At 49.4% G+C, this 20640-nt stretch overlaps 2 protein-coding genes across 14 annotated transcripts in view; both read right to left on the reverse strand.

Moving 5' to 3' along the window:
* Window positions 1-579: 579 nt before the first annotated feature.
* Window positions 580-10088, reverse strand: LAMP5 (lysosomal associated membrane protein family member 5). The gene is made up of 6 exons (XM_026094758.2): window positions 9832-10088; window positions 9382-9551; window positions 9024-9155; window positions 8814-8919; window positions 7631-7819; window positions 580-1750 (listed from the first exon to the last, which is right to left on the reverse strand). The coding sequence occupies exons 1-6, from the start codon at window positions 9875-9877 to the stop codon at window positions 1572-1574; spliced, it is 822 nt and encodes a 273-aa protein (XP_025950543.1). The 5' UTR covers window positions 9878-10088; the 3' UTR covers window positions 580-1571.
* A 3763-nt stretch (window positions 10089-13851) lies between these two features.
* PLCB4 (phospholipase C beta 4) overlaps window positions 13852-20640 on the reverse strand; it is a 216200-nt gene continuing 209411 nt past the window's right edge. For all 13 annotated transcript variants that reach the window (XM_064510009.1, XM_064510012.1, XM_064510003.1 and 10 more), the window contains 2 exons: window positions 18468-18504; window positions 13852-15649 (listed from right to left, as the gene is read on the reverse strand). In XM_064510009.1, the coding sequence (XP_064366079.1) occupies window positions 15561-15649; window positions 18468-18504 (126 nt within the window). In that variant the 3' untranslated portion in view covers window positions 13852-15560. The remainder of the gene's footprint in view (window positions 15650-18467; window positions 18505-20640) is intronic.

Consider the following 20640-nt stretch of genomic DNA (forward strand, 5'->3'; position numbering starts at 1 on the left):
CGTTTCGGCTACATTGCCTTGTAGCTGAAAGTCAAACCCTAAATTATACACTTTTTCTGTAAGTATGTGCAAGCACAGGTAATTGTTTCAACATTTAAATTAATATTTTTTTGGCTTATTACCCTATTTTAAGCTGGAGAGGGACAGTTTGTATGAGTCACTGGCTGGACAAAATCAGTATGAGAAGAACACGGTACATTCCATACATTAACTTAACCCAAGGGCTAGACTAACTCTTGCTGAAGTAACACCAAAGCCAATGGAAGTCCACAGTTTCAGTGGAAACTGGATGGGATCCTAGCAAAATATGCTATTTCCCACAGAACACACAAGAAAGAAACAGTTAAGATATTAGAAGAATATTAGAAATAAATAGCCAACAAATCACAGAATCCTTGGCCACCATTATGTCTTCTGCAAACCATTTGCACCAAAAATACTGCTACACTAAAATCTACATTTAACATCTGTTCAGACTACATACTCTTACATCAACCCCATTAGATATCATGCACCTTTCTGCTCTTGGGATCAGTAAAAAAAACATGATGTCACTTCAAAATGAGAAGGCAAATCAAGTATTAGATATGTACATATTTTAATTCATTTTAAAAATGGTGTACATTTAAGGAGAGATTTCAAGGGTTGCCTTGTATTTTTTTTTTGTTACATTAGATTATACCTGAATTCTCTGCATAGTGACTTTAACATTTCTGTTTTCTTTTTTTTGTTTCGTTGTGAAAATAACGGTTGCAGGTAGCAATGTAACATCTCAAAGACAATCACAATACGTGCAGGATGTCCAGCCAGAAGCATTTCTCAGTTGACTTGCAGTAGCATGGCACTCTATAATTTGTGCATCAACACTTTTTTTTTTTTTAAACGTTTAATTCAGATGTGTCTCAAGAAGCAAAAACAAACTTTCTTCACTGAGCCTTAGGTATCTGGTCAGTTCCTCAGCTGGCTGCAAGCTGCTTCCCTGGAGTTACTCCAGTTTATGCCAGCTTGAGAACCTGGCCTGTATTTTTTTCCAAAACACACCTGTAGCCCCTTCATGCTTTCCTTAATAGGAGTGCAAATTTCGGGAATGTGGGTAGGGTCCCCTAGCTGGGGGACCTTGCAGGAGTTTTGTGTGATGGGTCCTCCTCCCCAGTCCTGCTCCCTGCACGTGCGTGAGCAGAGAGGGCTGAACATGTGCAAGGAGCAAAATACTGGGGGGAAGAGTCCTAATTTAGGACTAAGAGGCTAATTTTGCTTCCAGTGTTTTGGCATGTGAAGTACTTCTGTTTCCATGTGACCGGCCCAGTTGACCTAAGAAGGTATTCATACCACCCACTTCAAAGGCAACAGCCAGACTCCAGAAATGAGATGCTCAAAGTCACCTTGTGTAGATGGCTGTGTCTCTCCACTGACTATACTGGACCCCAGCCGTAACTGGGTATGTCCATGAAATACCTAAGATTAGGTGTTGTGAATACCCTCTCTTGCTCCAGTAACGTTTCCTCACCCATAGAAAAAAGTGCTTTTGCTTTATCTCCCTGACAAATACGTGGGCTGCTCGATCCTGTCACCTATCCCATGTGCTTGTACTGAGATCTGTCTCGAGGAATTTGTACTTGATTGGCTGTCAGTTTGTGGTGGATATGGTAAACGCAGAGGGTTATCACAATAACCAGCCCCAGTATCAGACCCAAAATCAGAGGCAGGGTTTCTTCCAGCTGCTCCCGCTGGTCCACCGGGCATTTATGTTCTGCAGGTAGAGAAAGGAAAGGAAACAGAAAGTGAATGATGAGACATTAACACCAAACGCTAACTCTCGCCGCAGTACGAGACAGCCTTCCCGAAGAAACGACCGGCAATGAATTACGGCACTGCTCCAGGGGTCCCGGCGGAGCAAAATCCACCCTTGCAGCAAGGGAGCAAAGCAGCCCTCTCGGGAGCCCCCGGGACAAAACCAGTTGCTTTGAAGGAACCTGCAGCCCCCGTCCCAAGGCCAGGCTGGTGGGGCAGGAGATACCTGTCACCAAGCCCGCTGCTGCCCTGGAAGGAAGCACCACCAGGCCCACGAGCGCCTCGTCAAGCCTGCCCTGCCATGCTAATGCAACCGCGACACTGTCGAGGACGGGACAGCGTAACTGCAAGCTTCCTGACCACGGCAAAAATATCTGCTCTGCTTATTTAGCTATAGTGACTAGAAACACTGTAATGGGAGGCTTCAATGTCTGTAGTTCACAATTCCACATCAGACGTACCCTGTTCATCACTGAAAGATATTTTTCCCTCCTCTATCTGCATGATGACCGAGATCTAACAGTGCTTTTCCCACCTCTCCACAAAGCCTGACCCAAACCTTCAACAGAAGATGCAACTCTGAATCTGCACCGATTTACCCCTGCTGGTGGTCTGCCCTAGGGCCTCCTGTCGTTAACTAACTCCAGACAAAGCCCACACGATTGTGCTGAGCCTGAGAGTAGCCGAAAAAGGCAATTCCTCCTGAGCACAGTCCCTCCGTGGCCACGTGCTTTCAGCCGTAGCTCCCCGAGAAGATGAGCCAAAACAACGTATGCCTGCCCCGCGCGTCAGGCAAGACACCAAGCTTTCGGCCCAACGCCGTAGGCGGTCTGCGAGTGCCGCGGGGGCTGGCTCGTCTCTGCTTCACGGCAGAGCAACGGGAAGCCCCAGCCCACCCTGCCGTAGAAAATAACGATGGCTACAAAGGGAAAACACTCTGACTTGTTCAGCCTGCAAAGGCAAGGCCGCCAAAGTCAGAAAACACCCGAAAGCAAGTTACTGCGGTAATTCCAGTTCGAGACCCTTTCGCTCACACACTCTGCCACAGGCGTGAATGACTTGATCATGTTTTACTTTTTTCCACACAAATCTTGCTTGCCCACGACTAAGGACAGCAGAGCTGATGGTGCCAAGGTGGGGCAAAAAGGAGAAAAATGCCAACCCTGAAAAAAAGTCATGGGATAAAGGAAGGACGGTGCCCTGCATTTGCCTCTTCACAGTACTCCAGATCCTGCTGAAAACAATGAAGACATTAATTATGTCCAAAAAAACCCCCTAAGTGCGTGGTAGGCAGACATACACAAACGGCAACGTAATTCCCCCCCATGGCTAAAGCCGGTGCGGAGGGGCTCCCCGGGCAGCTGACTGCAAGATGCAGAGATCTGGCACAACTGCTAAAATCGCGCGCTCTGCGGTCTAATTGCCTGCAGCAAAAAGCGGGCGAGTGCCGGAGGTGACGGCAGGGCACCGGCCTCCCGGCGAACGCGGGCCGCGGACAACGCAGCCGGCTCCCGCAGCGGCTGCGGCTTGGGGACGCCGCGATGAAGTGTTTTAAACTGCAAGTGAAGCGAAACAGAAAAAGCGAGCGGGGAATGTAGTCTAAAAAAAAGAAAATGTGCTTTTCAGTCCCGATCCCTTACTGTTTCACCAGAGGGGTGATTAATCACCAGGACGGTGCTACAGACAATTCAGCAGTTGCTGCAATGCAGGCTTTTTGTTTGTTTGTGCTAAGGCGGGGGGGGAACCAATCAAACCCCTCCTGGTTATTATTTAGCTCCCAAAATTTGGTTTCCAGAGCTTTATGAAATTCTTTCCAGTTTCGGCTATGAAGCCCCCACCAGCCCCGCAGCGCCGGGGCGCAGACACAGCAGCGGGTGGGTGCTCCCAGCCCCTGCCCGCGGGAAGGCTAGCGGACGGGGCAACCCAGGGCATCCGAGGTGACCTGCTCACGGAGACCTTAATGACCATGTTAAAAAAAAAAAAAAAAATCGGGTACAGGGAAGCAGCAGGCACTCTTGCAGAAAGCACTCGTGTCTGAGGAGCAACCCTACCCGCTCGGCCCGGCAGGGCAGGGCTTGCTGACGTGCCGCTCCGCGCTGCTCCAGCCCAACCACCGCGGCCGCCTCCTGGGGACGCCGATTTTGCTCAGAAAGCCGCTTAGCTTAAAGCCTACACAAAGCTGAAATAAGCCTGGTTTGAACCAAAATGAAAATACCCACCGATGCTCAAATGCCGGTTTAAGCACTGCTAGCTGGCCCGTGCACTGTTCCTCAAACGAGCTAGCTCTCCCAGCTCAGACCCCCCAACTCCAAAACCCTCCTTGCCTTATTTTATTTCATCGCTTTGCCCAAAACATGTGGGCTGCAGAGCACAAAACGTGCTTTTTCAGCGGATGTGGCCAAAACTCCCCCGTCCCCAGAAAGCCGCTGCTGTATGCAAGCATCTGAGGCACAACTCGAGACGGTGTCAACTCCTGCAAGCAGCCAAGGAAGATATGTCATTGTCCTGCCACTTCTTAAGGAGGATTAAAGCAACAGCAGCAGCAAAGCCAACAGGGAAGACCCCAAAGCCAGGCCAGCAAGCCCCGGCGGCACAGGCACAAACCAGGCAGAAAGCACCGCGGGCATCACCGACCCGCCGAGCACCATCCCCTCCCAGACGGACGCATCTAAGGCCTCCTCTTGGACTTAACATTTATAGGGCATTTTCCACCCCAAGAGCTCAAAGCACTTCAAGTCACTGAGGCCTGGCGGCGCAGTGAGGAAAACGACGCTTATTCCCTATTTCTCGGAAAAGGAAAATCTGGCAGCCGGGAAGGGATAGCGCACGGGGAGCCCACAGCAGACCCAAACTCGGGGACACCGTGTGCACCCAAACCCTGCCTTCTGCTGGCACACAGCCCTTCCCGGCGCCTCTTTTTTCTCACTCTGGATCCCTGGGATCGCAGCGCTTGCCGAAATCACTAAGGGCAATGGCTGACACTGATTTCCAGATTTTCCCAATTTTTGGAGCGAGCAGCCCCCTCAGATAAAAAATGGGAAGCGGCTTCCCGCAACTAGTGGTGGCAGCTGCAGGTAGGAGGACGGACACAACAGCGAGGCAAACAGATGGAGGGGGGAAAAAGAAAAAAAGCAAAGAAAAAACCACCGTCGCCGCCTGGTGAAACTGTGTCTGGCATGGCAGCACACGGTTTGAGACAGGTCCTTATAAATGACCAGCTTAAAAAAAGAAAGAAAAAGGAGAAAAAAATAAGATTGGGCACTTTTGTGATTTTTGGTTAGGATCAAGAGCCCTGACAGTGTCTGCGGGGCTCTTTGCCTGATTTGCGTGTTCTCCTAATTCATCTCTCTTTTTACCGATCTTGTAAACTGAAAGATGTGCACAAACATTTTTGCAAAAAGACAATTTTTTTTGCAAGCTTTGAATGAAAAGAGAGAAAAGAAAAAAAAAGTCCTGCTGCTGTTACACTGAAACAGGTTAAAAAAAAAACATTTGTGAGGGTTGGAAGCAATGTCTTAACAAAAAGATGTTCTGGCACATGAGTGGAAACATTCAAAAAGCAAGCAATTATGCCCCGCAATTTTTTTTAGCCTATTCCCGACAGGAGAGTGTGGGATCGCACGACGAAACCTTTCCCCACCACGTCTTTGTGGCAAAAGCGCGCCGGCCCCGCTGCCCCTCCCAGGCGCGGTGAGCCAGGAGGCCGCTTTGTCTGCGCCGAAATATTTTAAAATGTTATGTAGCCTGTTCATAATTAATAGGGATTTCGCCTAATGGGAAATTAATGAAGCACAAAGGAGAAGGCAAATTACTGTAATTTGGGGCTGGCAGGAATTCTCAGCCCCCACAAAGGCCCGCGCGAGACGCGTTTCGCCATGCATGTGCCGAGCGCACGCCGGGCCTCAGCCGGGGGGACGCGCCGGGGCCCCGCAGGAGCCTTTGCTGCTAGGTGACCTCCCTCCACATTGCTGACCGTCTCCTCCGCGTGCTCTCTGCTATTCAACGTCCAGCAGAATTAAATAAATAATAATAAAAAAATCTGTCGTTAAATAACAGCCACGATGACCACAGAGCTTGACAGGGAGACAAACCCCGCTTCCCGCAAAAGGAGGACTCCCCACACGCGTTTAACGATTGCTAAACCAGCCAGGGTCTCACCATGTCCTGGATAAAAAAGAAAAACCAAGCAACGACGATGATGGAAAAATAGGTTTATGGCCTGAACGTGGAGGCAGGTGAGGATATCACGAAAAACTCAGGTTGGCCCCTTTGGCAACGAAGTCTGAGTTTGGTCTGGTATCACAGAGACACGATAGCTAAAGCTGAGCCCAGACGCACACACTTTAAACACCATTTTCCTCCCCCTCCAAGGTCGGCACAGCGACACCCCCGAGCGTGGGAAGCGGATCCGCAGCAGGAGGGGCAGGGAGAAGCGGTGCCAACCAAAATGGCAAGAAACTACCCAATTCTACCTTTTTTTTCCCCTGTAGCCTATGCAAAATGCATGGTGCTACTTTTGAGAGAGAGAGAAAGGACTTATTTGTGCCCACTGACAAAACCTCCGCTATTCAATACGGGCTTTGCTGTGAGTAATTCAGCCATCCAGAGCTCTGCCAGAGCCAGGGTACATAATAGCACATATTTACTACATCATTTAGAGGAATGTGAGTCATGAGAGTAAGTGCTCGGCTCTGTAGTAAGTGCTGTTTTTTTATCACATTCTACAGTATCTCCCAGATGCAAAATAATAAAGCCCAGCGCTTTTAATGCTAGGTTTGAAAATAACATTCCCATGTTCTAGTCTGTTACCGAAAGATTTGGCAATTACATATTTCACTTGCATCTTGTTGGGGTAATAATAATGGAGCTAATTAATCTACTAAAATTACACTGTAAGAAGGGGACTAGTCTTGAGGTCCTAATTCAGGTGAACACGTTTATAAGGCTCCATTCAACCTGAGGAAAAATGCAGGCTGAGACCATGCAGCAACTCCACGTATTCCTTTGAATAAAATCAAGCAAAATTTGGCTTAGCATGAATTTTGCCTGGACTAGAGAGCCAGATGCCCCCGGTGAAACTCCCGCTGCGTCCAGATTCACAGCAACGCCGCTGCTGATCGCAGCGAGAGCCCGGCTGCCCCCTCTGTGGGAACAGCAAGGGTTAACTCGCGTTTTCTTCACCCAAAACATAAAGAAACTCTAGAGGAGGCGAAACCCGTGCGCGCGGGATCCTCACAGCCGCTTCCCGCAGCATCCCAGGCCGCTCTCGCTGCAGACCGCGGTGTTTAGCCGCCACCAGCCCGGCACAAGGACGGAGACCAGCGCAGAAACATCTCGCCTCGAGCAAGAAAACGCCCAGTGCACCTGGAGGTCCCTCGCTGGAGCCACCGCTCCTGCGCCTTTCGCCCGCGCTATAACGACAGCCAAGCCGGCCTGCGGGCACCGCCGGCAGCTCCTGCAGCAGCCCAGCCTGACCCCAGCGTGCGGCGGTGCCTGAAGGAGCCGCAGGAGCTGGGCCAGAAGCCCCTTCGCTGGCGGCGAGGAGCAGCAGGCAGCCCCAGGGTCTGCAACCCGGCCAGGCGAGGCCTTGCAGGAGCCCCCACGCAAGCTAGCAGCACCACGGCCGTTCAACCAAGGGTTGGCCAACCTCCACCCCGTGGTCCCCTCCCGCCCCAGGGCAACGGGCTGAGCTGTGGCCACCGCGGCGGGCAGCCGGCTGACGGGGCCGGAGCGAGCGCCCCAACACCACGTGGGAGGAGGCGCCGGCGCTTCGGCGGGGGGGCAGAGGGCAGGGGAGCACCCCCGGGCCGCGGGGGCAGGCCGTCGCCCCGCGCCTCACCTTCACTGAAGACAAAATCCGCGCTGATGTCGAAGGGCTGGACGCGGACCTCGGACAGCAAGAGCTCCACCGACTTCTGGTGGTCGCTGGAGACCAGGGAGATGGTCTGCTGCGCCTGGCACTCGTAGGACTTGCCGGCGGGGGTGACGAAGGCGGAGAGCCGGTGAGAGCTGGCTGTGTGCTTCCCGGCTGTCCAAAGGGCAGAAACAGGAGAAAAGTGAGACACCCCCCCACCCCCCGGCAGTCTGACGTGACCAATAAATTATTGGCCCAGCGCACAGATGCAGCACCGGGCTGAGCGGCGGGTTTGCAGCAAAGCGGCCGCACGCTCTGCTGCTCTTGAAGCACAAGTCCTTCCTGCTGATGTATACGTTGATATAAGCTTCAGGTGGGACTCATAGTCCCCGCGTTTGGGAAATGACGATTCCTGCCGCCACGCACGGGCTCCAAATTCAGCGGCACAATTTGGAGACCTTACTGCAGAGCGAAACAGGCCATAACACCTTTCCCGAAAATAAAGGGTGACCGTTTCGCCCAAGGAGAGATTGCAAGAAAATACGCTCTCATTACACAGCGCATATTTTACAGACCAGGGCCACCGGGTGCCCGGCAGGGAGGGACGGGGGATCTGCCGCCGCCGCCGCCGGCTCCTCCGCAGCCCTTTGTTCCCGCCGGCTCACACAAAGGCCGCGGGTGGGCCATGCACCCACGCCACCGCGGGCTGGGGACATAAATGCTGGAGCGCCAAACGTCTCCACCGCGTCCAAAGTGTCTTATGCCATAAACCCGTAACGTAGCAATAAACACGCAATTCCCTGAAGTTTGAAAATCTTGCCGAGGGATGACTCGCCGCCGACAGGATTTCAATTTTCAGGGCAAGGCAACTCATTTCTGGGGAGAAATGATGTAGAAACAGAGCAAAAGCCAAGAGCGAGCAAACCTAGGGGGGAGCAGAGCCTCCCTGGCGCAGAGGTGTGCGCAGACATAGCTGGGCATGTCGAGCCCATCGCTATCTGGGCAAACGGCACGCTTTTCACATGCTCAACGGGCATCGAAACCGAGGAGAAAATTAACGTTTAAAAAAACGATACGGTGCTGATGGGGGGCAAAAAGCAGCAGCCCTCCCGCCCCAAAATCACAGAGTGGGAAGGGGGGGGTACAGGGGCCATCTGCGCGGCCTTACGGCTGACGGCGTCCTTGAAGTAGGTGCGCTCAGCGGTGTCGTAGGTGAACTGGACCCGGGCGAGCCGCCACAGCGCCTCCGGCCCCCGCGACGTGTTGCGGCCCTCCTGCGAGACACGGCCCGGGGGGGGCGGGTCAGGGGGCCCGGCCCGGGGGGGTCAGGGGGTCCGGTCCGGCCCGGCCCGGCGCGGCCCCCCGGCGGCCGCCCTACCTTGGCGAAGGAGAGCCGCAGGCTGTACGCCCGGGCCAGCCACGATATCTCCAGCTCCGCCTCGTCGGTGCCGCACTTGCCGCGCATCTCGGCGCCCCGGGACAGCGGTATCTCGGCCTGCTCCGTGATCAGCTGCGGAAGCGGCGGGGCTCGGCTCGGGGGCGCCGGCGGGGAAGCGCCGTGCAGCGGCGAGAAACCCCCGCGGCGCTGCGGGGCTTCCCCGACCCGACCCGACCCGACCCGCTCCCCCCGCCCCCCCCCAGCCCGGCACTGCCGGGGCAGCGTGCGGCGGCGCAGCCCGGACCCCGACCCGGACCCGGACCCGGACCGGGACCCGGACCCGACGCCCCGCACTCACATCCACGTAGTTGCTGGCCCACACGTCGTAAGGGACGATGAACTTGGCGGCGAATTCCGCCATGAGACAGGTCGTCCGGTTCTCCCGCACCACGAAAATGTCCTTTTCGGGGCTCGGGGAGAGCCCGGAGAGATTCTCCACCTCCTGCTCGGCGGCCAGGCGGGCGGCGTCTGCGGGCACAGCGGCGCTCAGCGGCCCCGGCCCCCCGCCCTGCCCTGGGGTTTTCCCTTCCGTTTCTCCCCCCCCAATTAATCGGCTTTATTTTAAGAGCAGGAAATTTCCCGGTCGCGATGGGGCATTCCGGTCGCGATAAAATACAGAGTCGCGGCGAGGCAGCCGGCCGCGGTGCAACAGACCCAGCGCTGAGCAGCGCGGTCTGTCGCGCCGCGACCGGCTGCCTGATCGCGACAGGACTCCGTGTCGCGACAGCGCGGGCTTGGCGGTACTCACGCAAGAGAAGGAGCAGCGCCGGGGCAGCGCGGCGCCCCCCGGCCATCCTCGGCGCTCGGCCGGCGGCTGCGGCGGCGGCGCGGCCTCGGGATCGGCGTCCTCCGAGCGGGTCCGCGCCGGAGGGGAAGGAGAGCAGAAAGGGAAAGGGGGGGGGAAAAGAGAGAGATTAAAATCACCGCCTTTCTCGGGGAGCTGCACAGGCTGCAAAACCACTCCGCTGCGGCGTGGCGGGGAGGAGGGACGGGGAAGAGTGTGTGGGTGTGTGGGGAGGAGGGGGGGGGGACGTCGTGCCGGCGGGAGCTGATGGAGGCGCCCACGTCGGGGAGGACGGGGAGTGCGCGGCGGCGGGGCGCGGGCGGCCGGGGGCCCGCGGGGAAATGCACGGGTTGCCCTGCCCGCACCGCACCGCACCGCACCGCTGCCCTGCCCGCACCGCACCGCACCGGCGCGGCTCCCCGCACCCGGCTCTGCCCGGAGCCGCGGCGGTCGGAGCTGGGCTCCGGCGTTCAACCCGCCGCCGATGCGCCTTCCCCCCGAGAGGAAACCCTCGGCCGCTGCAGCGGGTTTCCCCAGGTGCAAGGCGGGGGGCCGGGGGTCGGCAGCGCCCGCGCCCCGAGGCGGGGTGATGGGCTGGGGATGCGGCTGGGCAGCGAGCTTCCCCGACCACCTCGGACAGTAAAGTCAGGAAGCAGAGGAGGGGGCAAAAAAATACCCCCCTACAACATCCAAACACCCCCGCACAACACCCGAATGCCCCGAGTGGATGTTCCCCAGGCAGGCAAGGGCTCAGCGGGACCTGCAGCCCCCTAAGGAAACCAGCTCCGAGGGGGCGGCAGGGGCAGCGACGGCGGTTCTGGCGACGCCAAGCCAGTGCCAGCTGCACAGGGTCCCCCCAGGTCCCCCCCTTTCTCTGCGTCCTCCAGGTCATCGCGCCCAACCTTCCCACTCAGCCGCCGCGTTGCACAGCTGCTTTCGCAAAGCCGTTGCAGCTCCCCGGGTAGTGCCGCTGCTGCCAGGGAAGGAGGGAACCCAGTAAAACAGGACATTTTGCGGCTGGTCTGCGGTGGAGGAGGGGTTATCTAGTCCAACGCTAGCTGCTCATGGATCGTTAGCAATTTCGTTGAAGGCAAACAGCTGCGTAGTGTGTTAATTTAGGAGGAAGCGCGCAGCTATTTTCGTGTAGCAAGAAGGTCAGGAGCAAAACCTGCATCCTTGTACGAAAGGCCATCGATGCACTTGAGCTCTCAAGCTGGCATAGCACAGCCAGGCGCACGCTCCCGAGTGGCCCGCGAGCTGCACTGCTGCGGTGCAGCCCGCGTCCAGGCCGAGGGCTAAACCGGCTGCTCCACCGCTCCGAGGGAGCCGCAGCCCTCTGGGAAGACGGCAGGATTCGGCGCTGGGCTGCGGCGGCCCACGAGGGAGAGCGAGCGAGCCGAGGAGGAGAAGCTCCCCTTCCAGCAAAGATTTAGACCAAAGCAGAGCTCAGCTGTTTGAGCAAGCTTTCTAGAGGCACTGGTGTGGTGTGTGCCTCAGGGTCCCTAAAGACGTGGTGGCCGCTGCTGGGGAGGGCCAGGGCTCGGGGCTGTACCCCAGCAAGGCCTTCGGCGACGCCAGATGAGCCCATGCTGGGTGAGCCCAGGCCGCGTGGTGGCACGGCACGGGCGACCCGGGCCTGGCACACAGGGAAGCGCTTGCCCCTGCCCTGTGCAGGGGTGCCTGGGGCACAGGCGCCGCAGCCCGGCCTAGCACCGATGGCATTTCGGGTAGAGGGAGTGAGGGGCACAGAAGCTGCGAGCCCTCCTCGCTGCTCCTCTTCCTCCCAGCAAGCAGCGGTGCCCTGGCCTGGCCATCTCCAGGGGTATCCTGCCCTGCAGCAGACCCGATCCAGGAAATCCCATTTATTCCCATAAAACTGGTGCCTGCATCCCCTCCCTCTCAGCTGGGGGGGGGGGGGGGTACGGTCCCAACAGCTCGTCAGCAAGGGGGGCTCTAGGGAGGGAAGCAGCAGCCTGAGGCCCAGCCCTGCTGGCGGGAGCCAGCGGCACCAATCCTGGGAGCAGCTAAGGAGCAGCAGGGAACTGAGCCTATTAAGGACGCTTTCCATAAGCGAGCCGAAACAACACCAGCTATTTGGAGCACGTGGCTTTGCACGGACTTACTAGTAATTCGCAGTTCTAGTTCAGGAAAAGGAGTTTGGAGGAAATGGCTAAGGAAGGTGTTAGACGGTGAGTTTTGCTTGCAGTCTGCTGCCTTCGGAAAGCCTGACCCACAGCCCCGACCCTGGCACCTACTGCCCGTCCAGCGCAACTGAGAAAGCCTCCAGCTCCGGCGGCCATTCCCAAACCAAACAGCCACATTTATCCTTCTCTACCAGAAGAATTGGTCTCAAGAACTGGCAGCCTGCGGGCAACAGCGCACGGAGTCTGCAAAGAAGTCTGCCTCGTAGGTGTATTTTGGGTCTCCAGCAGTAAAGCTTGATTGCATGGAAGTGAGACAGGGGTTAAACAGACCCTTGCTTGAAAAAAAGAGAGTTAATGACAATCTCCCCAAATTACTGGAAGTGAAAGACTAGCAGGCTGCTCCCGAGGCCGGGGTGTCACAGCCCTCCCTGTCAGAGCACGCCGAATTTATCTGAAGAGATGGATAATCTCCTGCTTTCCTCAGTGAAATGGCAGCAAAGCGGAATCCATCACCCCAGCTAAGCATGGCATCTTAAACGGCTTCAGCTCAGTCTTAATGCTCAAATTGATTAGCCTATTTTGTCTCAATGGAAATTCTCACCGCTTCTTATTAGCGGCCAGGCTTCAAATAATTTTTGAATCAAATACTACTTAAAAGGCATTTCAGAATACTCACTTGACAAAATTCATCACTTAATTTCAAATTACTGTCTGCATTTTGCGTTAAACTGTCAATGGACAAAGTAGGTGCCAGCCTGGGAGCTGAGCCTGGCAGCGGAGGCTGCCCGGCTCCACGGCGTCGCAGCAGCACTCTCTCTCTCTGGCTCAATAAATCCCTAGTTCTCGGCTGAGCCGTGAGCACACGCTCATAAAGAGACTATGGATGTTATTCCCTTCCCCTCCAAAACCAGCTTATACCCCAACGCATATAGCACACTCTACAGGGAGGCAGTACAAGCAGATTTGCTTTTCCTCCGCGAGGGAACCAGGCCTTCCATTTGCAGCTGACTGTGCGACAGGGAGGGCTCTGCTTTCCAGCGAGGTGGTACCTGAGCCTGGGAAAACTAGTAACGCTCAGTGCTTCAGCAGGCCCCGTTCCCTCCCTAGCCCAGAACATATGCCCTTGCTCTGTCTCTCATATCAGACAGGATTTAGTAGCTTGGTCTCTGTCATATACTTCTTACTAGGCTAGAAAACATTGTGGTAGGCCATTGTAAAACTGCACTGTCTCCAGCAGCTGCATTTTAAAGGATTATTTATTTTTTAATTAAAACATTGTTTTTGAAAGCAAAAATCCCTGCTTTTTTGAAATGCCAGATCCTGTCAAGCATGCTTCACAAATGCTGCTGCTACCAGCTCCTTCAAGCACTCTGGAAGAGGAAAAACCAAGCTCGGAGGGCAGGCGAGGTGGTTCAGTGCATGTACAGAAACAGAACTTGTCTTTAAAATATTAAGGCTAATAAGGAGCTGGATGGAGGTGCTCCCAAGGGCTCAGTGGCATCAGAGCAGGAGTCGTCTGTTTACAGCTTTGAGAACAGGCCCCGCAAGTCTGTTTAAATCCCACGTTATACACCTAAATACTATACCGACTTCTGCCTTAGGTGGATTCCCAAGGCAGTGCTATACTGCACTCGGGCTGTCTTGTAGTGCTGCAAGGATCAACACTGCACAATTCTGCTATCACTTAAAACAAATGAAATCAGACTCCTTTGAATGATAAGCTGTAATATAAATGTATTTACACTATATGCATTTTTACAGGAAATACTTTACAACTTGTTAAAAATTCTTAAGTAATAACACCACGACCCTATATAATTGACTACAGTGACAACTACAGTTCTTGGATTTTCAAGATTTTTATTAGAGAAGTTGAAAGTTTCATCTCAGGACTGACAATAACATAACTATCTCTTTTCATTTAATTTGTTTATAGGAATAGGTAGAATTCATTTGTACAAGCATATACAACAACTTAATTGGTGCTTAGTACATTGAAATCAGTAATCTGATTTGTTCTAAACTACCAGTTTTCCATGCAGTCGTCTTTGTATTGGCAGCATGGACAAATTCCAAGCAGAATGCTTACATGCATTGTTTTGCAATATAACTACAGCAAGCTTTAGAAACATGCAAATTAACACATAGCAAATTGTTTTTATATCTAATGGACATAAAAAGGTTATTCCTGATATGAAATTCTGAAAATCTGCATAAATACTTCTGTGTAAAATTAAATTAGTTATGTACTTTCTTTTACTAGAAGTATCAAGAATGCCCACGGAATTAATGTACACACATATATATAGAGACCTTTTTATGCTAAAAGTCTTTGTAAGTAATCAAACAATATTCTGTGCCATACATTTATTCAGTATTTACTGGCTAGCAGAATGACTGTGGTCATATAGTAGGCATTACAGTCTTACTGGCATTTGTTATCACATGCAAACTTACTCGTAGTATTTCTGCTTACTAATCTTACCACGTGGCAACATATATGTGATTTTTCTACAATATCGTGATTCTGAAGTGTATAAATACTTTTTACATTTTCACAGTTACAAACTTTTTGCCAAAAGCCATTTAAACAATCTTTAAGTTACAATGAACTGTAATATTGGGGACCTGCAGCAATAGGATCAAAATGCAATTTCTATACAAGCAATGTATGATGTAAACTTTTCTTAAAGTGCCTAATACATAATTCCTTAGAGCACTGAGCAATTTTGGCACAAATACACTGCACTTCCCTCATGCTAACCATTTCAGTAACTTTTACAGGATATTAGCCTCTTTCAGACATGATAGAGTTGATATGGCACTTGTGAATGACATCATCTGAATGCAAAAATATCCTGTCAAGCTAGTGTTACAGGTCATGAACTTGCCCGATGACCGTAGATACTGTACTTTTGAGTACAGGTAGTTAATTTTCAACAGCTTACTGTCTGCTGCCTGAAAAATACTTTGAAGTATAATTAAAAATTGCCCAAACTTAACTCCTTACTAAACTGATCAGGACCATATTATTACTGTGACTTAGCAGAAGATCCAGTTCAACGGGCTTGATGTTGTCAGGTGCCAAGCAACTGATGAGTTGTGACTGGTCAGGATGTCGTAGCATGAGGTCTCTACACAGTATATCACACATGAGAATACAAATGGTAAATAACACGACTACAGTTTTGTTACCATTTTAGATGATGTTAAAAATATCTGTTGTGTTTCAAGGATCTGATTGTATAATTCTGATGCAGGCAAACTGCCTGTTGAGATAGAGAAGGGAATACAGGACCGGGTTTGAAAACTGTGTTCATCTTCTGATCAGTGTTTTTCTGAACAACGAAAATTCTTATTATGGAAATCCAACATAGGAAATTCTGTGCCCAGTGTTAAAAAAAAGAAATATGCAAACCTTAACACTCTGTGGTCCATAGCTACACTTCATATATTAAAAAAAAAAGAAAAGAAAAAAGCCCACTTTTCAACCTCAGCAACAATAGTGTGAATTTTGCTCTCTTTTGAAGGATGCTGTGTTCTCTAACTTCAATTTGCAAGTTGAGGCTTTAGACCACTGTTGCTGGCCTGCGATCCATCTCTGCTTCCAGCTTCACCATCTGCTGCATCTCCTTTGCCTGCAATCCAAAATAACCACGTGAAGTATTGCATTAGACCTTGTGTTCAAAGCGAAGCACAGTTTTTTATATGATAGTGTATGAGTGAAATATAGGCAAAACACACTGAAGATATATGTAATCACATTATGCTTAACCCCCCAAATGCCCTTGTGTTTTCAAACTCAGATGGAGTTCTTAATGTTTACAAATTCTTGGAAAACATTTTTGATCCTATTCCAAGATAAATGAGTCAACATTCTGAAGAAGCATATAGTAAAACACACAAGCTCCAATTTTTGTGAAGAAAATTAGGCAGATGCTGACTCAACTACTTCCCCTGATACAGAGATGGCTTTGAGAATATATGCTAGATCCCCACTGTGTTAGTGCTGGGAGGTGTTATGTCCTGAGACATTCAGAGAGTTGACCTACAATCTGGACCCATCTCTTTCCAGGAAGACAATGAATGACGAAAATCACTCCGTGGACCATCTTCCTTGCAGTAGGCAAGAGAGATCTTTAAAAATAATCTTCATCTGGCCTGGCGATCCTAACCATCTCCTACGACTGCCGATGTGGTGTTTTTCACCTCAAGGTTAGACTGTTGCTACATGTTCTCCTTGGGACTACACATGCTGAATCCACCTGAAACTGTATCCAAACATGTTGTGCAGAATACAGCAATGCATTTATGCCAGATCTTGCTATAAACTCCAGGTGCCTCAGGTTTTGCAAGCAGAGTTAAAGAACTAAATACGAATGGTACCTGGCCTGGGAATGTCTGGCTTTGGGGTGGCTTTCCTTTCTTCCCTCTTTCCCTCTCCCTCTTCCCCCCACCGCTCTTTCCCCTCCATGCACACACTCTTACTCCTCCTTTGGCTCAGGTATGGATTCGAATTTGCGATTTGGTTTGAAATTTTGCAATTTAAAGGAACTGGGAGACACCAGCTCTTCATTTTCTTTGAGGGCTCTCAATTTGAGAATTCATTTAAATCCATTACCCAAAGAACTCTGAATAACTTGATCTTTACAACCAAACTTCCATGGATTAGGGAAGGCTTAGGAAGGGGAAAACCAAGCTAATCTTTTCTTTGGCGTAACTGCTTTACTGGTCTATATCTGTCATAAATGGAAGAATGGTTACTGGACTTGATCCGTGTGAACTACGTTTGTTGAAAAGTTGTAAAGGTTGCTTAGACAGGGAACTTTGTTACAGAAGCTCCTACTTAAAGAGTCACCTATTCTGGATGTGCAAACATACTTGCATATGCAAAAACAGACAAATGTAGATCTAAAGTAATGAGATGCACAGTTATTCATTTTGAAAGGTAAATGTGGGTTTGTGCATATGTGATAAAAGTGCCTTCTTGAAAAATCTAGTCCTGTACTTTCATAATCATCATCATCTTGGGGAAAAAAAGTAATTATGATAATAGCAAAGCAACTGTCATAAATATGATTAAAAATTAATCAACACTCTCCATTTAAATGAGTTAAAAGCTTGAAAGTAATGAAGAAATAATTTTAACATGAAAATATGGAAACATAATAAATAAATCAATATGTACGACCTCTTCTGAAATGTTGGCTGGATTTTGCCTGTATGTGAAATGAAATTCCAGATAAAACAAAGCCCCTTTGTTTGCTTCTTAGTGACTCACACGTTTTACGTTTTAGGCTTGTGACTTGAACACCGGCACATAGCGTCCTATAAATATTCTGCAAGCTAGCACATACCGCATGGAAATATTTTAAAGTTAACTTGGTTTCAAAGAACACATTAGCATAGCATCAGGATGCCCATTTTCACTAGTTTACGGTCAGGGTCAGACAGCGCACGAGCTGACGCGAGCACACCAGCAGAATACTTGAAGGTGAGCTTTGTGGAGGCAGTGGTGGAGCTGCAGTGAATTCATGAAGGTAGTGGCAACTAATGGACTTAGCTCTCAAGACACTTGCTCTCTAGTGCGATCTGAGGCAGGCCAAGAACCATATGCATTAAAAGAAGAATATAAGTATTATTTTTCTATCCTAATGAATGCCTTTTTTCCTCATTATATATCTGTAAATAAATGTCTTTAAAATAGGGGCAGTCAGACTCAGTGGTGCAAGATGTAAGTATGTTACCAATTCAAGAAAATAATTTGGATCAGGCAATACTGTGCAATTGGATGTTCAAGCCTAATACAATTAGCACCCTTCATAAGACAAGGGGTTAATAAAGACTTCTTATAAGTGGTGATTATTAGGAAGACATAACAGCACAGCCACACAGTAAGTATAATTACCATACCTTGTAATATGTCTGTAAACTGAATTTTAAAGTGCTGGAAGCCACTCTTCTTTAGACACTAAGAAGCTATTTCTAGCTATCCATTCTAGATTTTGCTATTTTTAGTGTGGCATTACTTATTTTATTACCATAATAATATATGTGGAAATGCTTTGTCTGTCTATCAGCATTAGCAGTTAATCATATGTATGTTAACACTAAAATGGTTTCCTTAGATCAATAGACACTTCTCACAGACAGGGTTTAGAATTCTAAGCATATCTTCTAGCAACGACAGGTAATGTACAATACAAGTTAATCTCCAAATATTTCCTATCCACATTGCTGTTCATATGCATCTGGATCTGAGACGCTAAAGCATAAAATACTGTTAATATAGTGTCAGACTCAAATATTTGTGTGCAAACATGATTAACATTGTGTTCACTATGTCAATGGTACTTCCCAATGGTTGCATTTACAAGGAGAGCTCCAATGATAATGATTTAATTTAGAAGGAAAGCACACCAAAATAATAGCTTGCTTATTATATATCCATCCTACCTTGTGTTTGAGACACTGCATGACAGGATTTCAAAAGCTGTTCATACAAAAATAATAATGTCAAAATTGAGTAATACAACAAGAAGCAAATAAAATGAATGAAAACTGAAGTGAGATTGAAAAATTAATGCAAGAAAAATTATACATAAAACAAAACAAATCTAAATTCATAACAGTTTGCATTGAAGGCTGTTTCCATCCATAACTCTACTTTTCTACATTGCATATTTGTATGAAAAACTTCTTCACTTGTTTGATCAAGAAAAAAAATTAAGACTTCAAAAAGTTCCTTGAATAAGTACCACCTTTGTCTTGATCCAACTAGCTATAATACATCAATGTGTATAACAATGAAACCAGACCCAGCTAATTCGCTTGGGTGTAGCATCTCGCTAACAAGTCTATGCTGCTTCTAGTACATGAACTAGGATCTGCTCGGCGTCACCTGTACTACTGATCTCCAAAGACTTCTTAGAAGAGTGAGTCAGCACCCTCTGTGGTCAAACTACAGCTAAAAATTTGCCTTGGTGCACTTTTAGGGCTAAAAGCAAGTGCTCAATACAGCAGGTGTGGAAATAGATGCTTTGATGGACCAAATCTGAGTGGGTTAAAAAGCTGTTAACAACTACTCCTGCAGTGGAGGCCACCACCCACCAGGCAAAAGTGATAACACGCATATAGATGGATCTTACTCCATTTAATCACTGATGATTCAAGCTGACCTCTTCTCTGCACTGAGATGGACTATGAGCAAGCTCATGTGGCCAGTTATAAGCTCTCAGCACTGGAGACCGTAACCCTGGGTGAGGGAAGTAACTAATTGCTCCAAGAGGTGACTCCTTTAATGACTCACACTTTTGTCACAGCAGCCTATCTCCCTAGACATAATGTGATTATTGCATTGTGGTCAGAAGCACAACGCTAATCATTCCCTCTTGTCCTTGTATTTTTGAACACTGGATCCAAAGCTCTCTGAAGCCAATAGCAAGACACCTGTCTTTGGATCATGCCCATCATCTTTTGTCAACCAGCATGGTTTGCAGGGAGTTGTCGGTCACAGTGCAGTGATCCTACAGATCCACTGAAGCCCGACTGCCTCACGTCGGTGCCCCCCTCTGCCTTCTGATTGAACGTGGATGCTGCTCAGGAGCGACTGACTGACAGACCCATCTGCGTTGGACATCAGAGACAGCATCTATGGAAACCATGTGGAGGAACAGGCTAGGAAATCCTGTTTGTTGTCCAAAAGGCAGCTGGAGCGGTCGAAAGGGAGAGCCACGGTGGGTCTGGCTCAGCAGTAGCAGCTGCCCAAGATCCTACATGCTATCCCCCTAGAAGTTAATTAGGCTGCATCTCACGGGGCTGTAGGAGTCTCCTCTGATAGCAGAAATATTTGATTCGTGCATACTCTTCCCTCCCCTTCCACAGGATGACTTTAATTCATAGCATAATGTCTGTCAAAGTGTTCAAGTTCCCCAAATTTAATAACAAAGAAGGAAGTGCATAACCCTTGAAGGTGATGGGTGTTAACCACAACCTCTCTCCCTCATGGCACTAAACTGATAGATATATTCCCCTTGTAGTTTACATTGGTGCAAGTGCAATACTACAAGTCAGTGTGATTATCACAGCTCTCTGGCTTACCCTTTCAGCAAGGGAACTGCTCAGAAAATAGACTTGCTCCTACCAAAAATAAGATTAAAACTTTCCTTTCCTTTCCTAAGTAGCTTTTCAATTAAAAACAACATTCTTATAAACCAGCAGAAAATAATGTGTTTTAATTAGGAGAGGGTGTACTAGTACAGATAAAACTCCCTGTCCTACTATATTTCTTTAGAGTTCAGTCCAAACTAAAATGTCTCTTGAAGTTCAGAGATACTCTGTGCACATTCTTCACTGCTATTTTCCAATCAGCACCAGAAACCTAAGTTCAAAAATGAAGAAAACAGATTTTCTTGAGGTACTTTCTGGGAATAATTAAAGTAAGATATGCTAGGCTTTTTTAGGACTGTTGTATCTAGCTATCCAATATCAGCATGGTAGAAGAGCTAAAAGGATAGACTCTGGCTAGTCAAAGGGTGAAGCTTTCATATGCTTATTTGAATCTAATCTGGATTTTATAACACTATTTTAGTCACTTTACTTCTTCATTTTAACTCCCCAAAACAGACTA

This window comes from Dromaius novaehollandiae, chromosome 3, assembly GCF_036370855.1.
Source record: "Dromaius novaehollandiae isolate bDroNov1 chromosome 3, bDroNov1.hap1, whole genome shotgun sequence".
Classification (NCBI taxonomy): domain Eukaryota; kingdom Metazoa; phylum Chordata; class Aves; order Casuariiformes; family Dromaiidae; genus Dromaius; species Dromaius novaehollandiae.